Raw genomic sequence first — 21,676 nt, 5'->3', positions numbered from 1 at the left:
TAGAGAATATACCGTTTTCTTAGGCCCTAACCAGGGAAAACTGCCCTGACAAAGTTGAGCAGGTAGGGGTAGAGTTTCAATATAAAATTCCAAATAGCATAATAATTTTAGTCTGTTCTATTCATTATAATTATTACAGTTCTTGCACATTTCATTTCCTACTTCCTACATGTATCTTTCCTAAGAAAATTGCAAAATGCTATTTTTTTCTTCCCCCCCTTGAGCTTTAATGGTCCTATCTTCTACTTCAGTGGTTCTCAATATTTTTGGGCTCAGGACCCATTTGTAAATGTTTACAGCTTGTTGTGACCCAGTAAATAGTCTGGGGGTGGAGGCTTTCGCGTGGTTTCGGTCAGATCCTCCCCCCGCAGGGGGCTTGGATCCTGCCCGGTACTCACCCCACGGTGGTGGCTCCTGCAGCTCCTGTGCTGTGGGGCTGGCTGGGTTTGGCTTTTTGCTCCCGGCGTTGCAAACTCCGGGGTGGCAGTGCTGCTCAAGTTTGGCCCTGCCCCCATGATGGGACCAAATTTGTGTGACTGGAGTTGTGACCTGGCTCATGGGGTTGCAGAGCCACTCACTCAAATTTGGCCTACCCGTACTCCCATCATCATGATGGCTGGGCTATACCTGAGTGGTGCTGGGACCAGAGGTTGCAGTGCCTGGAGCAGAGAGGTGAACCCAGCCAACCCTGTGGGACAGGAGCCACAGGAACTGCCACACGACCCTTTGAAACATTCTAGTGACCCAATTCTGGGTTCTGACCCGTGGGTTGAGAAACTCTGGTCTACTCTACGGGTCAAATTTTGCCCTCTTATGCACGTGGGCAGTTCCCATGGACATTGTGAGTTCCCTAGATGTTCATCTGATAACAGCATTTGATTCATTATACTTGCATGTTACTCGTTAAAGTGAGCTGTGGGTCTCCAACTGCAACTGTGTAGTGGGGCCCACAACACTGACTCTTTTTCCATACTCTGGTAAAATGGCAGTGACTAGTTGATGGTCACACCCTTTCTAAAGGCCATTAGATCTTTGATAGCTTACTGATGGGTCTTCTGAATGACTGACCCACTAGCAGCCTCACAAACGAAAGGGCCAACCATGTGGGGGAATTTCCACTTTCTCACTTGTGTGGCCAACTAGATGTTTTACTCACCATCCTCCTCTTAATTGATATGGTGTGATTCAGGTGATTTGGTTCATTATAGGGTCTGTCATGTCATTTACGAGCAAGTTCTGAAGTCACCTGTTTGTAAATTATTTTATGATTTCCTTGTACATGGTTTTGTCCCCTTACTGAATTTCTCTTTGTTACTGCAGTGTGGGCAGTTTAATGGAATTGCTGCTATGTTACGCAGCTGTATTTATGTTTTCCTTTCTTTTTCAATAGGATGGGTCTTAATTTTCTTTTTCTTTTCTTTTTCTTTTTTTTTTTTACCTGTAAAAGAAAACTTTTTTAGGCAATGGAAGTCAAATTAATATCTAGTAGACAAATAAATTAGGAGGCACAGGATCATACAATTGTTATACCAAATCAGACCAAAGGCTGATTGGTGTGTTTCTCTAGTTATTTATACGTTATCATGGTATATGAGCAACCATCGTTGTTGTATCTTGGTTCTGACAATGGCCAATATTGGACGGTGTAAAACAGTCATAATGGATAATTAGAGAATAATATGCCTACAGGAAAGTTTCTTTCTAGAACTTAGTAGTTATCTTATGTCCCAAAGCATAAGGATAAATAATATCCCTTAAAAATGTTCATCCTAACTAGTTTATCTAGGGATGATAACTATGTGATTCCCATAGGATTCTAATCCTTTGATGCTCTTTTCTATAATATCTTATGGCAATGAGTTCCACATCTTAACTATGCATTGTGTATACATTTACTTGTACACATCAGTTTTTAATTTGTTGTCTTTCAAGTTAATTGGATGTCCCGTTTTTCTTGTATAATGAAACAGAATATAGAGGTGTGCATAGCTGACCTCTTTACTATTCAAAATGTTATATACTTCTGTCATAGCATCTCAGTTGTTTTCTCTCTAAACTAAAAAGTCCTAATCTTTTTACTCTCTCCTCATATGGAAGTCTTTCCATGCCTCTAATTGTATTTAGTGTCCTTCCTGGACCCTTTTTATTCCTGCTATTCTCTTTTTGACATGAGGTGACCAAAACTGAACACAGTATTTAAGGTGAGTACATACCATCCATTTATATAACAACATTATATGTTCAGTACTGTTCTCTTTCCCTGTCTTAATATAGCCTATTGTCTACCCACCTGCCCAGCTATCCACAAAGGTGCCTAGATAATTTTCCTGAGTTGTTACAGTTAATCTAGAACCCATCAATATATAGGAGCGGATCAAATGGTCCTTTCCACTGTGCATTACTGCACATTTACTCTCTGCCCTTTCTTTGCCAAGCTCTTTCAGATTTTTCTGACATTCCTCACAAGCCTGTTTAGTCATGACAAGTCTATAGAATTTTTTCCCTTTCTGTCCTGGATGCTTCTTCCACAGACTTTACGATTCTGACCCCCTTCACTCTCGCAGGCATCCTCTTAGCACCCTTACAAAGACTGTGATTCATTGTCCTCTTCCACACAAGGGGACGCAATCTGCAGTATTGTCACCACGTATGCATACACACAAACACTCTGGCCCTCACCAGAGTACTCTCTACCTCCATTTCTCCTTTCACACAGTTTGCCATTCTCACCCCTGCTGTGAAGATTTTAGAAGATGTTAAGTTGCCCTATTCATTAATTCTCCTAAATCCAAACAATAAGTTTTTATTTTTATCAAACTCTTTTGTTTCTTGTTCTCTGTATGTGAAACTGACCCTTGTGCAGAGGACCAACACAAAGTCAGTGCACCACTTAAGTCCCATACATAAAAGACACTCTGTCAGATTTGATGCTTATTCCCCACACTGTGCCATGATCTCAGCTCTCCACACCTCCAGTGAAAGGTACCCTTCTATACTGTCATCCCTCACAGTCAGGCATGTATACTCTGCATCACTCTCACTTCTCCCCATGCTTTTGCCTTTCAGACATCCCAGACACGCACTCTGCCATGCTGTCACCAACCAGGGAGGGGGGCCTGCTATCCTGACCCTCCTGAAGTTGAGGAATTGCGGGGAGGGCCTGCTTTTCTCCCTTTCCTTCCAAACTAAGGAGGGGGAAAATGAATGGGGGAAGAAGGCATGCTTTTCTTCTTCCTGCTCAGTTAAAGAGAGAGGAGTAGAACTCTTGCAAAGTGAGGATAAGTAGTATTACTAGGGTAACCTGTGTAGAATGAGCGTTCATGGGGTCTGAGCTTGGTAAGTGCCAAGTGGTGTTGAGTGCCCTAAATTCCTGTTTACTTTAGTATGAATTGAGGGCACTTAACACCTGTTAAGTCTGAACTTTTGGCTTGGGCTTTGTTGTGGGGAGACCAGATGTCATTCCCCAACAGGAATAGGTAGTATGGGCAAACTGAGCCTTCTTCATTTACTGCTGCCAGGAATTTTGTCACCTGGGTTAGAGATTTTTCATATTTGTTAGAATAAAGTTGCAGTCTTGTCAGCCTTTTACATGGTGAGTCGTTGCTGTTGCATGAGCATTGCTGGGAGATCCATATGCTTCTAAAGAGAAAATGTACGTGAACGTTGAAGAGCCTTTTTTGAGTGAATGTCATTGGTTGAGAATTGTTGTATTTAATATTTATCCATTAAAAGTTCAGTGGAAATTAAACAATTGCTGCTGAAAAAGGGAAAATTAATTTGTATAATTGTCATTCAACATGTACAGCTTATACCATATATATGCATGGCTATTGGCACTATATATTATGTGAACTCTCTAATGTGACTGTTTTGGTTTCTTGTAGGTTGCTGCTGAGAACAGTGCTGGCATTGGAGTATTTAGTGATCCTTTTCTCTTTCAAACTGCAGAAAGTGGTAATTTCAGTAAAGCTTCCATTAATCCAATTTATTCTTTTCTTTTAAAGAAATAGTGTCAAAAATTACGATACATTTAGGAGCAAATCCTGATCCTTTCATTGTGGCTACAAAGGGCCTCACATACAGTGGAAATGGTTCCATTTTGCCATGCATGGCGGAGGCAGGATTTAGGGTGCCGTGGTGTGTGTGGTCCCTGTTGGTTATGTGCTGTGAATCCCACCTCTGCAAGGCTCCACACATGTCCCTGTGCAGATGGGTTGGAGGAAATCAAGGCAGGGATAGCTGATCAGATACTAAATATCAACTATTGTGCACTGCAGTCTGGGGGCACAAGAGCTACAGTAGAGTCAGGACCTTGCATAGCCCCCTTACACCAAGCCCAGCTTCTAACAAATATACAGCATTTCTTACTGTGTTTGCCTCTTAATGCTGACATCAAAAGCTCAGTTATAATGCATACCTGAAATTAGAATCTGACTGAGAACATCTGATGTTTTACTAATTTTTTCATAACGTAATATTCAAAGTCTGTGATTGCTATTAATTTATATTATGGGGTCCTTATCCTACAAACACTCTGGTAGAAATTCATCTCTGCGCAGAGAACTAGCACAAGGCTCATTTTGAGAGCTTAGGTGCGATTTAAGTGGTGATACGGCTTTTGCTAGTCCTTTGCAAAGGGCGCATTTCACTCTCTGTGCATGGAATTCCCAGTAATTTCAGCAGGAGTTTTTGGCATACTGAATGCTGAGCACCTCACCGCCCACTGAAGTCAGTGAAAGGTGCTCAGCACTTCGTGGTTTCAGATTCTTAAGGATGGAACTTTTAAATCTTCTGAGATAATTTATCATTTAGGAACCCCCCCCCCCCCCAAATGAGAACTTTCTAAATGGAGCTGTACAAAACTGCTACTTTTCATTTTGCAAATAATTGCATGCAAACATAATATTGTAATGAGCGTACTTTATTTAAGTTTGACAGAGGGCAAAGATACACTGCTTCTCAGAAATTGTTTGTACAACTCTACTTACATATGATTCATTTAAAATAGAAAGCCTCAGTATAGTTTTAGCTGAAATGATGAAGAAAAGAGAGCTTTTTATCAAGCAACTGCATTTGTAATTTTGGTTCTCTTTTTAAGTATCACAGCTCTGAGAGTTAAAAAAAGATCATCATTACCACCACCAAGTGGATAATAAACTTATTATATTTTTATACCTAACATAGGAAAGTTTATTTTGGATACAAATTGTTTGAGTAGTTAAAGACTTACTGTTGCAAGTTTTTGACTCATGAATACTAATCACAATGGGAGACATTGTCTGGAAAGGAATAGTATGGACAGGTAGAAAGAAAATCCAGAAATAAAGCCCCTATTCAACAAAGCATTTAAGCAGGAGGCTTGGAGGACCTGTCTCTTATTAGTTATGCGAGATTTTCTATAATGTTGAACATGAATATATTTATTTAAATCAACTCATTTTTCAACACAATATAGCAATATTTTTAGTTTATGCAATCTGGATCTGATCCTTAGATATGGCATTTCAGATAGTCCTCTGTACTTCTGGATGTTTACATGACTCATTCAAGAACTTGAACCCTTTGAGGTCCTATGTGAATCTAGATAAGGATATGCTACATTCCATTTCCTTGTAGTGTGAACTGATTTGCTGACCCAATGGACACATCAAACTCTTATTGCTACAAAGAAAATTATTTCTTGCTAAAACACTATACTGTATTGGGAAATGATTAATCAAACAAATACAGTAAATATAGTATAAATTCAAATATTAAGGGAACCGTTTTTAATTTACCAAAATGTTGAGGTTTCCTAATCAGTATTTTTCATTATTATTCTCTGAAGTAGAATGGTTTAATTTACTAGTTTAGATTAATCTATTTTAAAATTTTAAATTAGAAGTAATTTTATAAGGGTAATTCATCAGGAGGGAAGAAATCACACTTTTAAAAGCTACTTTCTGCCTCAGAGCTCTGATTTTCCATTTGACAGGTTATACTGCACACTTACCCACCCCCCCAAAAAGACACGCATCCCAAATCAGTTCATTCGGTTGCAGCAGCTTGCCAGATCCCAGTTGCAAAACCAATTGCTGCATTTGTTTTTTTCAGCAAGACAGTTTTTCAGTTAGAAAATGCCGATTCATCAAATCAAACCTGAAACTTTTGCTGTGAAAGTGGCAGTTTCAATATAACTTTTGTTGGGAAGGTTTTGTGGTTAGGGCACTCACCTAAGATACAAGAGAGCTGGGAGAACCAATTCAAGTCCCTGCTCTGCCTGATCCAGAAAAGGGAGTTGACCTGACTTCTCCTAACTCCTGGGGGAGAGCCATAACTAATAGGTTATTCTGTTGTCAATCTCTCCTGTTGGAGCTGTTCCACTTTGTATAAATAATTATTCATTGGTGTAGGGAGGGAGCCCAGGTGTCCCAGATTTCAGGCGAGTGACCTAACCACTGTGCAATAGAGTCAGTCTCTGTGTGGCCCAAAGGACGTTGAATTATTTACACAAAGTGGAACAGCTCCAATACGAGAGATTGAGAAAGGGAGACTGACTCTATTGCCTGGTGTAAAGCTTTATAATTTGAAAGCTAGAAATAGAAATAGAGTATGGAAGTATCTCTTTTCAGTACTTTGAAATTCATTGGACTGAAAGAATCTTTTAGGTTATGTCTACAGAGCGAGTGGCAGCAAGTCTCAGAGCCTGGGTTAACAGACTCAGGCTTTTGGTACAGTACTAAAAATAGCTGTATAAACATAGTGGTTTGGGCTGAAGCTCAGACTCAGAAACCTAGGGAAGGGGTGGTTCTCAGAGTCTGAGCTCCAGACCAAGCTGCAACATGTACACAGCTCTTTTTAGCACCATAGCGCAAGCCCCACAAGCCGAACTCTTTTATCTAGATGTACCCCTAGAGGGACAGAGGAAATATATTCAATATTTTGCTAACAGGGACTATCCTTCCTTAATAGCCAGTGACAAAAGTGTTTTTATGAGAGCACTAGTACAAATTTATATTTTTAAAAAGGAAAATAATCAATCACCATACTTAGAGAGAGAAGTGCAACTTTTTAAAATTTGAAAATTGCCTCTGAGATACTGTGGTGCTGAATGATTTTAACGCCTGGAAACCAGAAATAGAGAAAGCAGCCATAACAGGTATCAGAAAGAAAGAGGAATAAAGAATGATTAATTGAATTTTGAAAGTTCAGATTAGAAATGTTAATTCTGAAATACATACATTGTATGCATTACTGGTTTTGTTTTGTTTCTTAGCTCCAGGTAAAGTGGTGAATCTCACAGTTGAGGCCTTAAATTATTCAGCTGTAAATCTGATCTGGTTTCTGCCTCAGCAACCAAATGGAAAGATAACCAGTTTCAAGATTAGTGTGAAACATGCAAGAAGTGGAATTGTAGTGAAAGATGTTTCTGTTAAAGTGGAGGACATTCTATCTGGGAGGCTACCAGAATGTAATGTAAGTGCTAAAAACAATTTAATTAGAGATGAACTCAAGGGATGAAATGTGGTTCCACATTTGCATTTTGAATGCCCCCAAAATCTGGGGGCCTGTGGGATATGATTCGGGTCTGTCAAGGTTCCTCCCCCACTCTGAACTCTAGGGTACAGATGTGGGGACCTGCATGAAAAACCTCCTAAGCTTATCTTTACCAGCTTAGGTCAAAACTTCCCCAAGGTACAAAATATTCCACCCGTTGTCCTTGGACTGGCCGCTACCACCACCAAACTAATACTGGTTACTGGGGAAGAGCTGTTTGGACGCGTCCTTCCCCCCAAAATACTTCCCAAAATCTTGCACCCCACTTCCTGGACAAGGTTTGGTAAAAAGCCTCACCAATTTGCCTAGGTGACTACAGACCCAGACCCTTGGATCTTAAGAACAATCCTCTCAACACTTGCACCCCCCCCCCCTTTCCTGGGACATGTTGGATAAAAAGCCTCACCAATTTGCATAGGTGACCACAGACCCAAACCCTTGGATCTGAGAACAATGAAAAAGCATTCAGTTTCTTACAAGAAGACTTTTAATAAAAATAGAAGTAAATAGAAATGAAGAAATCCCCCCTGTAAAATCAGGATGGTAGATATCTTACAGGGTAATTAGATTCAAAAACATAGAGAACCCCTCTAGGCAAAACCTTAAGTTACAAAAAAGATACACAGACAGAAATAGTTATTCTATTCAGCACAGTTCTTTTCTCAGCCATTTAAAGAAATCATAATCTAACATGTACCTAGCTAGATTACTTACTAAAAGTTCTAAGACTCCATTCCTGGTCTATCCCCAACAAAGACAGACTATAGACAGACACACAGACCCTTTGTTTCTCTCCCTCCTCCCAGCTTTTGAAAGTATCTTGTCTCCTCATTGGTCATTTTGGTCAGGTGCCAGCGAGGTTACCTTTAGCTTCTTAACCCTTTACAGGTGAGAGGAGCTTTCCTCTGGCCAGGAGGGATTTCAAAGGGGTTTACCCTTCCCTTTATATTTATGACAGGGTCCATTTCTAATTTTATAATTTGGTTATAGGTCTAGGTCCTACAAACTGATGCACTGGGTACAGACAGATCTTTATGTTTGAGCTAGAGCTGGTCAAAATTTTTCTGACAGAACAGTTTTCCAGTGAAAAATGCAGTTTAGTCAAAATTAAAATGGTCAACAGAAACTTGTTGATTCTGATGAAATCTTTGATATAAATATATTGAAATTGTTTAGATTCTCATTTTGTTTAGATAATGTTTAAAAGTTTAATTTTGACTTTATTATTATTTATTATTATATATATGTTGAGATTAAATGAAATAATAAAGTCAAAATTAAACTTTTAAACATTATCTAAACAAAATGAGAATCTAAACAATTTCAATATTTATTTCATTTCAACTTATATATGTATGTTTCAGTAATATATAATGTTTCAGTATAACATATATAATGATTCATCATTACTGAAACATACATATATAAGTTGAAATGAAATGATAAAGTCAAAATGATTTTTTTGACATTATTGAAATGTTTCAAAATTTCCAAATTGAAATTTTTTGGATTTTCCGTTACAAAGAATTTCAAACTTTTTGTTTTGATTTGGAATGAAAACAACTAAATTTTGGAATTTCCTGTGGATCAGAAATTCCATTTTCCAATAGAACTCTAGTCTGAGTAGAGTCCCTGTGACTTCAAGGACTCCACATGGCCTGAGTTGGAATTGACCTAGGATGCTGGAATAATACCATGGGCTTGTGAGAAGTGCCATTTATAATGACTCTAAGTTGTCAGGACCTTCGTTTCATACTTTATCTGAATGAGGATTTCCAGCATTGCAGAGCCTCCTAAGATCAAAATGAGTTAGTTTGATACCAATTCAGAAGGAAGAGTGCCACCTACTAAATTATTAGCACCATTTATTGCAGCATCTAGGTTTTTCTTGGCATTCTCTTATATAACTGTTGGTCAGGTTCAACCTTTTCTAGCCAGATCAGCTCTATTTGTATTTAGAGTATAGTAGAACATTACTAATTTGTGCTAATTACTGGTAGACTCATGGAACAAAATATTTGAATGCTGGAAACCAAATCTGTCAATGTTTCATCAACACCAGAGTTTTGGTTCTACTCAGCCATATTTGATACTCTTAAGTATTTGTTAATTTGTGATATAGAATCAGGCCTGAAGGAGTGGAACGAGCTGCATCCCCTTTGCTGTTAATGATGCCATCAGGAGGAAGATGATAACAACCTGCATTTACGTGGTGACAAGTGAAAGAAAAACTCATTTTCAACTATTTTGTTTTAAAGATGCATTTTCAACTATTTTTTTTTAAAGATGCAGTGCTTGTAATTTTTGTGTCTACACATTTACCATTGTTGATCTGGCATGACAGTTTTTAAATTCAGTTTATTTTTATCAGCTTTTTCAGATTACTATTTTGGTGTTGTGAGAATCAAATTATTTGATATTTCTCTAGTTACCAGCCTTTTTGAGCTCAATTCTTCTCTTGAATGCATGCCAAAGGCTTTCGTTGATTTTTGGCATTAGGATTTGTAGGTAACTTTTATCCTACTTGTAATATTTTAAAAAATCCACATTTTATAGCTATATAAAGAGGTATGATATTGCAAAGACCTATAGTTCAGCAGTGATCGAGGCAAAATGGTGAAGTAATAGGTTTAGCTTTTCATGGTTCATATTTTATCTTTCTAGGAAAACAGTGAATCATTTTTGTGGAGTACTACCACCCCTTCAACTACTTTTGGCAAATCTACATTTCCTTCACGGGCTATGTTTACACCAAGTACAGTAGCACCTAGTCAAATGATCTCTGTTTGGAATGAACCTATTAGTTTTGTTGTGACTCGTCTTAGACCATACACCACTTATCTTTTTGAAGTCTCTGCAGTTACCACTGAAGCAGGTTATATTGACAGCACAATTGTCAGGACACCAGAAGCAGGTATGTATTGCTTTCTGAGAAAAAACCTCTAACTACAGAGAAATATCAATATGTAAAATTCTGAGATTTGTTTTAAAATATAAAACAAAAGGGATTTCAGGGTATATTACAGGATGCTTTAGACTGTGATTCTGTCCTGTTAGATCTCAGACTGTTTCAATACATACATTCTTTGTTTTATAATTCCTGGTATGCAGCCAGTCAATCAACTTCCCGCAGCCAGTCAATCATATTTCCCTACAGCTATGGAGAAACAGTGTGGAAGAGAGAGAAACACCTTTCCCAATGTTCCCCTGTCAGGACCCACAGCTTGAAAGGCAGTCCGAGAGCCAGCCATTGAACTCCAGGACTCTCAGTACATTGCAAGTGATCTGTCAGCAGGGGGCCAGGGCTGGAAACCAAGATTGCCTAAACACCGTTTATCTAGCACTGTTTGGTAATTCTGGGCTCTTCTTTCCTATGTCAGAATTCAAACTAATTTGCAGATGAAAAGAGGTCTGACTCTTCCCGAATATTGTGTATTTGAATGGTTTTGTTACAGATAAAAAACCCTAAATCTATAGTTCTGGCTGGGATAGATAAAGTTCTGTGTAATTCCCAGTCTGATTCAAAGCTTTCATCCAACTTTTTCTCTGAGGTTTTCAAACTGTTCATTTGCTAGACAGGTGTATTGGTGGTAAGAAAATCCTTGGGAATGGAGCAAAGCTCAAGTAAAAGGGCTTTGCTCTGCAAAAGAATATCAGGGGTGGAAGGATAGAATCTTCACTCCCAGCTGATCCAGGATGTCTGTGCAACTTGATTGAAGCTGTTACTGTAAGGTCTGGAGGAGGAACTAATAGATGGCATTCCGCTCCCCTAAACAGAGTTTGGCCTAGTGGATCTCTGATGTGCACAGGTCCACTGACCACACCTGGGGCCAGCCCAAATTACTTAATCCTCATTGAGCTTCAGAGGCCCAGTGTGGCACACAAATTGAGGTTTCTTAGGACACAGTGTCTCTGTTGGATTTACTCTCCTATGCATCCAAAAATGCTGCTGTGGGACTTTACATGCATGTGTAAGGAATGCCAGGATTTTGTTTCCAGGCTGAAGTGAATGCCAATTGTTGGTTTTCCCTGGGGACATTATAAATAAATGAAATTTTTTCCTCAAGATTTTTCTTCTCTGATGTTTGATTTAGCTTTAATAGAAATTTTTACAAACATTTTAAATTTTTCTAAATACTAGAAAGCTAAATCTTGTATTGAACTATGCAGATTATAGAGCAAATCCAATATTATAGCTTCAATCTGGGTATTAAAAAACAATGTTTATACATGCAAATGCCTGGATATACAGTTGGGTTTTTTTTATATAAGGGATTTTGGTTTAGGAATGCTGCTTTCATTGATTGCAAAGAGCCCTGCCCTCTCATCCAGACATTGAAACCTTCCCCCATCCCACAACTTGGTTACCCTCCAAGTTGCCAGAACTTTTTCACATTCCCCAGCGTCAAGCAATCTAACAGCACCTCCCTCAAACTACTGAAATCCCCACCTCCTACTCCAGTGTCTTGACCCTCCCACCTTAGCTTGTGATACCACTCAAACTACCTGTCCACTGCCAAATTCTCCTGCTGTCTTTTAGGATCAAATAGCTGAGTAGCTGGGGTAGGCTCTGGGGAGAAGTGTGGTTTGAGGGTTAGGAACCTGCAGCCTAAGTAGCTTCCTGTGCCATGCAGCATGCTGGAGTGCTGTGAATCCTCTGGCTCTGAACTCCCCTTCCTCTGGAATCCCTGCATGTGCCTTCTAAATCCTGCTGCCCCTTACCACGACATGCACCGTGAAACTACATTAATTTGTTGTCACAGGATCTCCTGTGGCCACAGAGGCAAAGGTGACCACATGACTCTTAATGACAAGTACCCTGCCTTGGACCCATTCCCAGCTGCTGAAACCGTTCAAGTCCCCTCCTAGTTGAGTCATCCCAGCTCTGCTGAACCCCTTCCCCATCCTTCCCAGTGACAGGGCTCTTCTTGCTTAAAATGCTATTTGAGAATCCATGTACCTTTTTTTTATTTTTGCTACTCATTTATGGGTTTAAAATTTTTGGACATGACTGCATTATAATTAAAATTATTACCATATGTCTTGTGCAAAATCCAGCACTTGCATATTTCGTCACTGGGGATAGGATCAAGTGGAATCAAATAATTAATATTACTTCTATGAGTTATGTGACAGGATTTGGCCCTGGAAAAGAATTGTAGCTTCTCTTGATTCCTTGTAAGCCCTGACATTTAAGAATAATGTGTGAGTGTAGCTGATACCATTAGAGTTGGCAGGATTACTTTATCATTCTTGGTTATCTTCACTGAGTAGCACCTAAGAAATTCCTCAGGATTGACAGGAGCTCTCTTTTCTTTCATTGGCAGCTGTTGTTATTTTCACAACTAGCTCGATAGGAGAGAGTTGGTTTTTTGTTTCTATGATTGACGTCACTTTGAATAATACCATTTTTACCTAAGAGTTGTTCCAAAAAATGGAGGTGTTTGCTGAGCTGTGCGCAAACAGCAAAATGGCTGGGATATTGTTATGGCAGTACATATTTAAAGTAATTTTAGATGTTTTCGTTTTCATTTTCATATTTTCACTTTTTTTTAAAAAAAATCTACATATTACCTTCCTCACTTGAGAAAATTTACATGTGTTATTTTTCAGAGGACTGAGCTAAAACTATTGTCTATTATAACTGAATTTTGTAAGAAAGCTAAGTGGAAAATACACAAACAGTCAAAGCTGTAGTTTTTATTTGTTTTAAAGCTTGATTTGGGTAAATTCAGCTTTAGTTTCTCTTGATGCTTTTATAAAAACCAAAGGCTACATTTTCATGGAAAATTCAGGTTATTCTACTAGGGATCAAGGCCAAGATTGGTGTCTCCGACTGGGTGTCTCCAGTTAGACTCTTCAATCTAAATAAAGGCACCTAAATCAGTGACCTGATTTTCAAAAGTGTTATGCACCCAGCAGCTGCTATTGAACTCAGCATTTTTGGAAATCAGGGTTCTGATTTACGTGCCTAAATATGGATTTAAAAGCTTAATTTTAGGCACCCTTTTTACAAAAACATCTTGGCCTGGTCGGATTCAAACTGATTAGCATCCAAGTAAAATGAATTTGACTGACTCAGTCCATGCCTCCTGGGTATATTCACAAATCTGCCAGAGTGCAGCAAGCTCTGCTTTAGAAAGGCGAAGGGCCTGATCCTGCAATCCCTTGAGTAATGTTAGTAACTTTATTCATCTGAGCAGTCCTATTGCTTTTAATGGGACTACTCTTCTAAGTAAAGTTCTTCATGCGCTGGTGTTTGCAGAGTTGGAGCTTTGGGCAGTATTGAAGGTTATCAAATTAGTTTTAGGAGACCTAGAGTATGAGAGAGAGACTGCATACCTGTTGATCAAATTATCCATCTAAGTTTTATACTGCTCCCCATCACCGTAGAATCTGAGTGCCTTTCAATGTAAAATCAATAGCAATTGTGAAATTCCTGTTAGACTTGACGGAGTTTTTGGTACTTATCCCTTTTCAGGTTCAGTTGCACGTTCGCAGCTCTCTTGCAAGATAAGTTACCAACTACCACCCCCGCCCACTCCTTTTAATTAAAAGGAAGTACATTAAAATCAGAAAGAAAGAAAATTTCATATTAATATAAATCCTACTTTTCCAATTTACATGATGTTTTTAATGTCTTTTTCTGATCTTATTTTATATGTAATATGAATAATATGAATTAAATGATGCTTTTGGGAAACCATAATATGAATTATATGTGTATACATTTTTTTCCAATGTTGTTTTAGTTCCAGAAGATCCACCCCAGAATTTTGCCAAAGGCAACATTACTGGAAAGTCCTTCTCAGTGTCTTGGGAACCACCAACCATAGTAACAGGAAAGTTTAGTTACAGAGTTGAATTATATGGACCATCTGGTAAGTCTGAATCAAACTTAGGTTTCCTCTATCATTGTTAGGATAATTTTCTTTCAGTAACTACATCACTAGCATTCTAAAAATGGATAGTTGAAAACAAATCTTTCCTTTTATGAAATTAGGCTTGGTGGTAATTCTCTGATAACTTCTCGGTGAAAAGGATGTTTGTCATGGGGTTCACTCATTGCTAGGGTGCCTCCTCATGGCTGTGTCTGGCGAATCAGCTCTCATTCAGTCTGACACCCCTTTCCTCGCACCGTGGCCCCTCCTTGGTTACCAGGACTCACAGTGCTCCCTCTTCATGACTCAGCCTCCAGCCAGGTCTTTGTACAGTCCTCCTCTTCCAAGGTACCAAAGTCCCGCTGGATCAGCTATCCTCATGCTGCTCCAGACAGTCTTCCAGTCCAGGGCCAGGCACTGTGCCACTTTCCCAGCAACTGGTGGGGGAACCTAGGCCCACCTACTACTCTGGGCTCCAATCCAAGGGCTCTAAGTCTTGCAACTATGAGCTGTTTGCTTCCAGACCCAGGTGCTATTTCCCCAAGCTCCTGCCTGCTCTATCCTCTGCCTGTTCCCTGGGTTTATCAGCCTAATCTCCCTCCTCTCATGGAGTAGCTATAGGCTACTTCCCTCTTTGACTTCTTGCCAGGCTCTGTAGCCTCAAACACCCTCTTACTTATCCCAAGAAGTGACTGCAGCCTACTTCCTCTGCAGCTCCCGGTTTTCTCAGCTTTCTGGCTTTACACAAGCTCAGCCTGCCTCTTCCCAGCTCTGCTTCATCAACAGTTAGCCCTTCTGTCCCTGGCTCTCCCCCACTGGTGCAGCCCATCGGGATAATTGTCCTAACAACCTACTCTGCCTTGTGTGGGAAGGACACTCCATCATAATGCTCATTATCAGTATATATATTTAGAACAATGGATACTAGGTACACCTGAAAACAGGAAGAGACAAAATCTTATCTATTTCACTCTTTTAGAGAGGCAGTATATTACAGTGTCAATTAAATCAGGACGTGGAGGAGAACAAAACACAGACAAAGGAATGGATTTTAATGGATAAGGCTAAAACTATTAACTTGAATGGGTTGTGAGATGAAGTGATTGGGGCCCTCACCCTCACTGAAAAATACCAGTCATTTATTTGGGTTCAGGGTAGTGGTAAATGACCTCCATGCTCCATAACCAATATTTAGGGTTTGTTTCCTTCTGACTAATCTCTAGTATTTAGCCCTCCTCTGATCCCTCTTGTCCTCCAACTCATGAGGGGGAATGAGGGTGCACATGAAGTCTGCAAAGAAATAAGGTCTGCCTTTCTTCCTCAAGAATAATAGGGTCTAGAAGCCACCTTCTAGGTCTCTTACTCACATGTATTTCTAGGACCTGGTTCCCTGGAGCCTCTTACTCACATTGGCTACCTGTCTCAAGCGGCAACAAAACTACAAACTCCACTTATTAAACTTGCATGTTTAAATCCTGTCTTTACTCCATATTAACCTAAAACTCTGCCTCCAGGATACTGGCGATGGAGAAAAAAAAGCACCAGGTACCTTGTCAATTCTAGCCCCAGGGAAAAATTTCTTCCTATCTCCAGAACTGCCACTTGATCAAACCCACACAACATCGTCAGAACATGCTTCAAATTAGACCTCAGTTATAGGGCAGAGAGGGTGAGGCAGCAACCACAGCAGAGTAGCTGTTTGTGGCTGAGTGCCGCTGCTCCAATCCTCTGCTTTACACAGACTGTTCAGAAGCCTTACTTTCTGTAGATACAACCGGGCAGTTTATTTATAGTATTTCACTCCACCACCTTTTAGGTACTGGTGCACTCATACCATTTACATTATCTAGCTTTACTACCCTTTCTCCAAAGCACAGGGGGGGAGAGGTTTCTCCTCCCAGAGAACTCCCTTTTGTCAGAGTCTACTAGCCTGCTTCCATCCTCTTTCTTTCTTTCTGTGCTCTTTTATTCAGTCTCCTTGTTAATGTGCTAATTAGCTCGTTTAGTTACCCAGCCCCAAACTGATTTGGTAATCAGAAACTTCTCTCCTTAATCAGGCCCTCCCCAGGGACCTAACTGGTTAAACAATGACCAGAGTGCTACTGGTTCAGGTGCTGATTCCCAGTACTCAGTCACAGAGCTGCCTGCTCATGATGGGATGGGGGCAAGGAGGTAATAGGCACCTATATAAGAAAAAGCCCCAAATATTGGGACTGTCCCTATAAAATTGGGACATGTGGTCACCATAGCTACAATATCCCTCCTGAGCAGCTCTAGGGGTAGCACACTAACGTACCTTACACTGCACAGATCGTAAAGTGAAGATCTAGCCCTCTGTCTAAAAAGATATATTGTACTAGTCAACATCTTAATGTCAGACATGATGGTTTTCATGCTGAATGCTTTCCAATAACATTTGATGAAGTTGCTTGATTGCAAAATGCCTACTACTACAAGAGTATTGGAAACCAATTCTCATTGTCCAGATAACTAAGACCCATTTTCCTCACATGTAATATATTCTTAATCAGGGCATCAATAGTATTTCACAAGTTGGAATGAAAGGAATTATGGTGATATGAGCATGACATTCAAAGTATTTTGTATTGGGTTATCCTTTTCCATCTACCGCTGTCATGTGTCCTCAATATCATTCTGGACTTTGATATTAAAGGCAATTAGGCAATCATTCTGGACTTTGATAGTAAAGGCAATTAGAATTAACAGAGATGGGTAGATAGTGATAATCCTAAAGTTTGGTGATTTAACGAACCATTTTAAATATGGTCTAGTATCTATAGTTGTAGTGAGTGGGGAAATCAACTAAGACACCTGAATACATATTGAACAAACATACATTATTTAAGAAATTATATTATTTTATCTTTATTTTAGAAGGAAACTCTTCAGTAACACCAGGGAATTGGATTATTGCCTTTTAAAATGAGGCATTCTGTGTCATCATTATATTAGAATTGGAAAAGGTTCAGAAAAGGGCAACAAAAATTATTAGGGGTATGGAACGGCTGCCATATAAGGAGAGATTAATAAGACTGGGACTTTTCAGCTTGGAAAAAGGATGACTAAGGGGATAAGCTAGAGGTCTATAAAATCATTACTGATGTGGAGAAAGTAAATAAGGAAATTTTATTTACTCTTTCTCATAACACAAGAACTAGGGGTCGCCAAACGAAATTGATAGGCAGCAGGTTTAAAACAAACAAAAGGAAGTATTTTTTCACACAATGCACAGTCAAACTGTGGAACTCCTTGCCAGAGGATGTTGTGAAGGCCAAGACTTATAACAGGATTCAAAAAAGAACTAGATAAATTGATGGAGGATAGGTCGATCAGTGGCTATTAGCCAGGATGGGCAGGGATGATGTCCCTAGTCTGTTTGCCAGAAGCTGGGAATGGGTGACAGGATGAATCACTTGATGATTACCTGTTGTATTCATTCCCTCTGGGGCAGCTAGCATTGGCCACAGTCGGAAGATAGGATACTGGGCTAGGTGGAACTTTGGTCTGACCCAGTATGGTGGTGGTTCTGTTCTTATATTCTTACTCTCAACTGGTCCTCACTATGGGATTGTCATCTCTGTAGAAAGACTAGAGCAGTTCAAGCAGTGTGAGAAGGAAGAGGGATCTAAATGATAGTTCCTTCAGTGTCTGCTGAGAATTTCTGCCTCTGGCAACAGGGCACAAATGAAAAGACTGGCTGCTTCCAAGATCTCTCAAATCTATAGCTTCCAATCTCAGCCACACAAATTGTCTTCTGGAAAGGAAACTTGCATTTTGTCACTTCCCAGTAAAGCAGCACTGAAGCACTTTGTCTTATTTTTCTTTAGTACTTGAACCACAATTTCTCACTAGAGAATGGAGAGCTCTCAGCATCTGTTATAAGAGAATCAGACAGCTCCAAAAGTTCCCCTTAGAAATGGTTTTCCCACTTGAACTTTTTGATATTTATCATTGTTATTTGTGTAAGAGAAGCTGGGATCCATAGAACCAGTTCCAAGTCTAGAGCCATTCTTAGCGTAATATTCCAAATTCTTAACAGCTCAGAAGAAAAGAGAGGTATGTGTGAGCTGTACTTGACTTGAAGAAAGGTTTCTCCAGTCTGTGATACCTATATAATCAGTTTTCTTTAACGTTTATTACCCTTATAGAATCAGCTGTTATAGAAAGATTTGAATATATTCTTCCTTCACTGTTCTTTTATTGCTCCACAATGAGGATATCTGGAGAGATGATAAGGCAGAATAGAACATTTCTTAACTATAAATATCCTTCCTGTGATTATTTTCTCCACCACTCCACACGTATCTATAATGTGAACCTGGCTTTATATTTCTGATGATTTTTTAACTTAGTCATGGATGGTTGTAGGGGTTCATGGCCCTCCCTCCCAACAGTCTTGGAGGGAGGCCACACCCCCTCGCTACAGTGTGCCTATAAATGCAAAGCTAAACAGGGAATTAGCAGTCTCAGGGCTCTAGCCCCCTGGGCAGAGCAGAGCAATAAGTGGTCAAAGGGGCTCTGGCCCTCGGGGCAGGTCAGAGCCAGCAAACACAGGCTGTTTGGCCTAAGGTGGGCAGGCTGCCAACCCAGAGGTGGGGTCGGCAGTAGGGAGTAGGGGGACGTGGGCCCACCCTACTTCACTAGGTTCCAGCCCAGGGCCCTGACAGTGGGGGAGGACTCCACCACTGGGTCAGTGGGGATCCCAATGAAACACGCTGACCTGGACTCTGGCAACACAACCGGACTAATGTCTGGTGTCCCTGGGCTACTTACTACTACCCCTCCTGGGTATACCTCCATCTCCTGGGATTTCTCCATCTCGGGGTACATGACCAGCGGCAGTCCCAGTAGCTCTTCCAGTACTGGTCAGTCTTTAGTCCCGAACACCTCCTTTGAGTCCTCGGTGCTGTAGAGCTCTATTGTGGGGGAAGAAACGTCTGCTTCCTTCTCCAGCTCTCGGACAACTGAGCTCCATGGCCTGTCCTTTAAACTTCCAGTCCCACCCCTCTGCTTCTGGGGGGGACATAGCTTGCCTGGCTCTGCCCACCAGAAGGTGGTTTTTGGCTTCTTCCCATCAGTCTGGGAGGGAGACCACAACCCCTCGCTACAGTGGTGTATATAGTTATATTAGGAGATAATTAATTTGACATACTTATAATTTTAAGACTAATTTTTAGAGCCCCCCCCAGTGAAGATTGTTGGAGAGATTAATTGTAGAAGAGAAATTAAAAGGAAAGAAATTTTCCATTCAGACTGGTTGAGAGGGTCTGCGTGTATTGCAATGATATTTTAGTATTTTACCAGGGGCATGCAATATTACTTGTAATAAGTCATAGTTATTATAAACTGATGGTAATTTCATTATGGTTAATAACTTCATTATTGGTTTTGTCTTTTGTCTTTCATTGTCATGGAAAATAACTGTATTCAAAATGAAGAAATGTTCAATACTGTTTGTATTAAACTGAAACTGTTTTCCCGTTTCACTCTAGGTTATATTCTAGATAACAGCACAAAAGATCTCAAGTTCACATTTAATAATCTAACACCATTTACAACCTATGATGTGTCTGTTAGTGCTGAGACAAGTGCCGGGATGGGGCCTAAATCTAATTTAACAGTTTTTACTCCTCCAGAAGGTAGGTAGGGTTATAGAAATAAAATTGAAAAACCTAATTGTCCTGCTACATATGATGGCTGGTTTTAATTCTACCTTCAAAGCCATTTGTGTAAATTGTGTATAAAAAATAGATGTGTTTCTAGTTCACTCCCTCTTCCGGATAGTGTATTATAAGCAAGAAATCACAAATCAAAGAAAGGGAATACCCAGGAAAGTTTTGTATGTTTAGCAAACACAGAAAATATTAAAAACACACTATGACCACATTTATTTGAGTTCAGAAGCCTTCAAAGATTATGGAACTAATATGTTTTTGAATGGAAAAAAAAAAGGCATTACTTCTGGGCTGGGTAATTCGGTTAAAGGAACGACTCCATTATTTGGCCAGTAGATGGCAGCAAATAGTAGGGTAAGAGCATATTTCTGTACTTACATCAAATGTTATCACTCCACATGTACAGTTAATTATCTTTATAGTGATATTTTTCATATAGAGCTCTTTTAAAAATACTGTTATGTGAATAGCTTGCGCTAAGCTGAAAAAGAAGAATGTGATCTATGTGCATCATAATTGCACTACTTTCAACAAAATTCATAGTTTCTTTGTAAGGAGGTGATTGATACCCTTTAGTTAAAACATAAAAGCATATGTGTTCTAAAGGAAACCCCAAGAACACCTTTATATTTATTATAGTGAAATATCTCAGTATATAAAAGGCCTGAAAATAGAACAGATGAAATGCTGCTCATGATAAGAACAGGAGACATCGAGGCAAACTCAGCAGGTGTGAAAAGGCACATGTGCATTCTTCCCCCATCACCACCCTTTTCCACCCTCCATCTTTCCCTTTCCCTGTGTCCCTTCCTGACCGTTTTTCCTCTGTTTAGCCCTGTTCCATTTTTGTTCCTAGTTAAAACAAAACTAACAGACTTGTGAATTACTTCCCTTAAATACTGCCTGCGGTGGCAATACCAGTTTTCATCTGACACTTTCAGATCTGCCTCTTGTGATTAGTGTTCCTCTTCCAAATCCAGTTCTAGCTTCCTTTCTCAATTATAAAATGATATTGATTGGATGAGTCCTTTAGTGAGTTAGTATGCATCCGATGAAGTGAGCTGTAGCTCACGAAAGCTTATGCTCAAATAAATTGGTTAGCCTCTAAGGTGCCACAAGTCCTCCTTTTCTTTTAGTTAGTCTAGAGTTACCCAAACTGTGGCCTGAGAATTACTAGTGAGCCACAAAGCTCTTGCTTGTGTTCTGCAGAGTTTTGTATTGTTACATGTTGCTGATTCTCCTTCTCATTACCAGTGGAGAGAATCAGAACAGGTTGGATGCGGGGGGGGATGAAAGAAAAAAGGTAGATAGTTGAATTAAGATCTTTTTTTATTCAAAAAGGACAAAAATCTTTATCACACTAAACACAGCTAAAAATCATGAATAATTTCAAGTAAGAAATTGCTGTAGATGCCACAGTAATGTTATGTGACTATGAATGGGAGGAGAGAGCGCTCATATCACAATTTCTCTATTCAGATGTGGTTCACACTTATTACATGTTCTCTGTCCTCTGGTCTAGTCACTGGTCCTATTGTCCAGTTGTTCCCGATTCTGTGTCAT

At 39.7% G+C, this 21,676-nt stretch overlaps 1 protein-coding gene across 13 annotated transcripts in view; it reads left to right on the top strand.

Annotated features, from left to right (window-relative positions):
- Positions 1-21,676, top strand: part of PTPRQ (protein tyrosine phosphatase receptor type Q) — a 208,856-nt gene that overhangs the window by 56,793 nt on the left and 130,387 nt on the right. For all 13 annotated transcript variants that reach the window (XR_012666450.1, XR_012666451.1, XM_075124328.1 and 10 more), the window contains 5 exons: positions 3,885-3,954; positions 7,256-7,455; positions 10,201-10,450; positions 14,289-14,417; positions 19,931-20,077. Coding sequence is in view for 11 of the 13 variants with exons in the window: in XM_075124328.1 (XP_074980429.1) it covers positions 3,885-3,954; positions 7,256-7,455; positions 10,201-10,450; positions 14,289-14,417; positions 19,931-20,077 (796 nt within the window). In the remaining 2 variants the exon portion in view is untranslated. The remainder of the gene's footprint in view (positions 1-3,884; positions 3,955-7,255; positions 7,456-10,200; positions 10,451-14,288; positions 14,418-19,930; positions 20,078-21,676) is intronic.

The sequence above is a fragment of the Caretta caretta genome, chromosome 1, assembly GCF_965140235.1.
Source record: "Caretta caretta isolate rCarCar2 chromosome 1, rCarCar1.hap1, whole genome shotgun sequence".
Lineage (NCBI taxonomy): Eukaryota > Metazoa > Chordata > Testudines > Cheloniidae > Caretta > Caretta caretta.
Note: the sequence above shows the minus strand (reverse complement) of the source record. Positions and strands in the feature narration are given on the sequence as shown.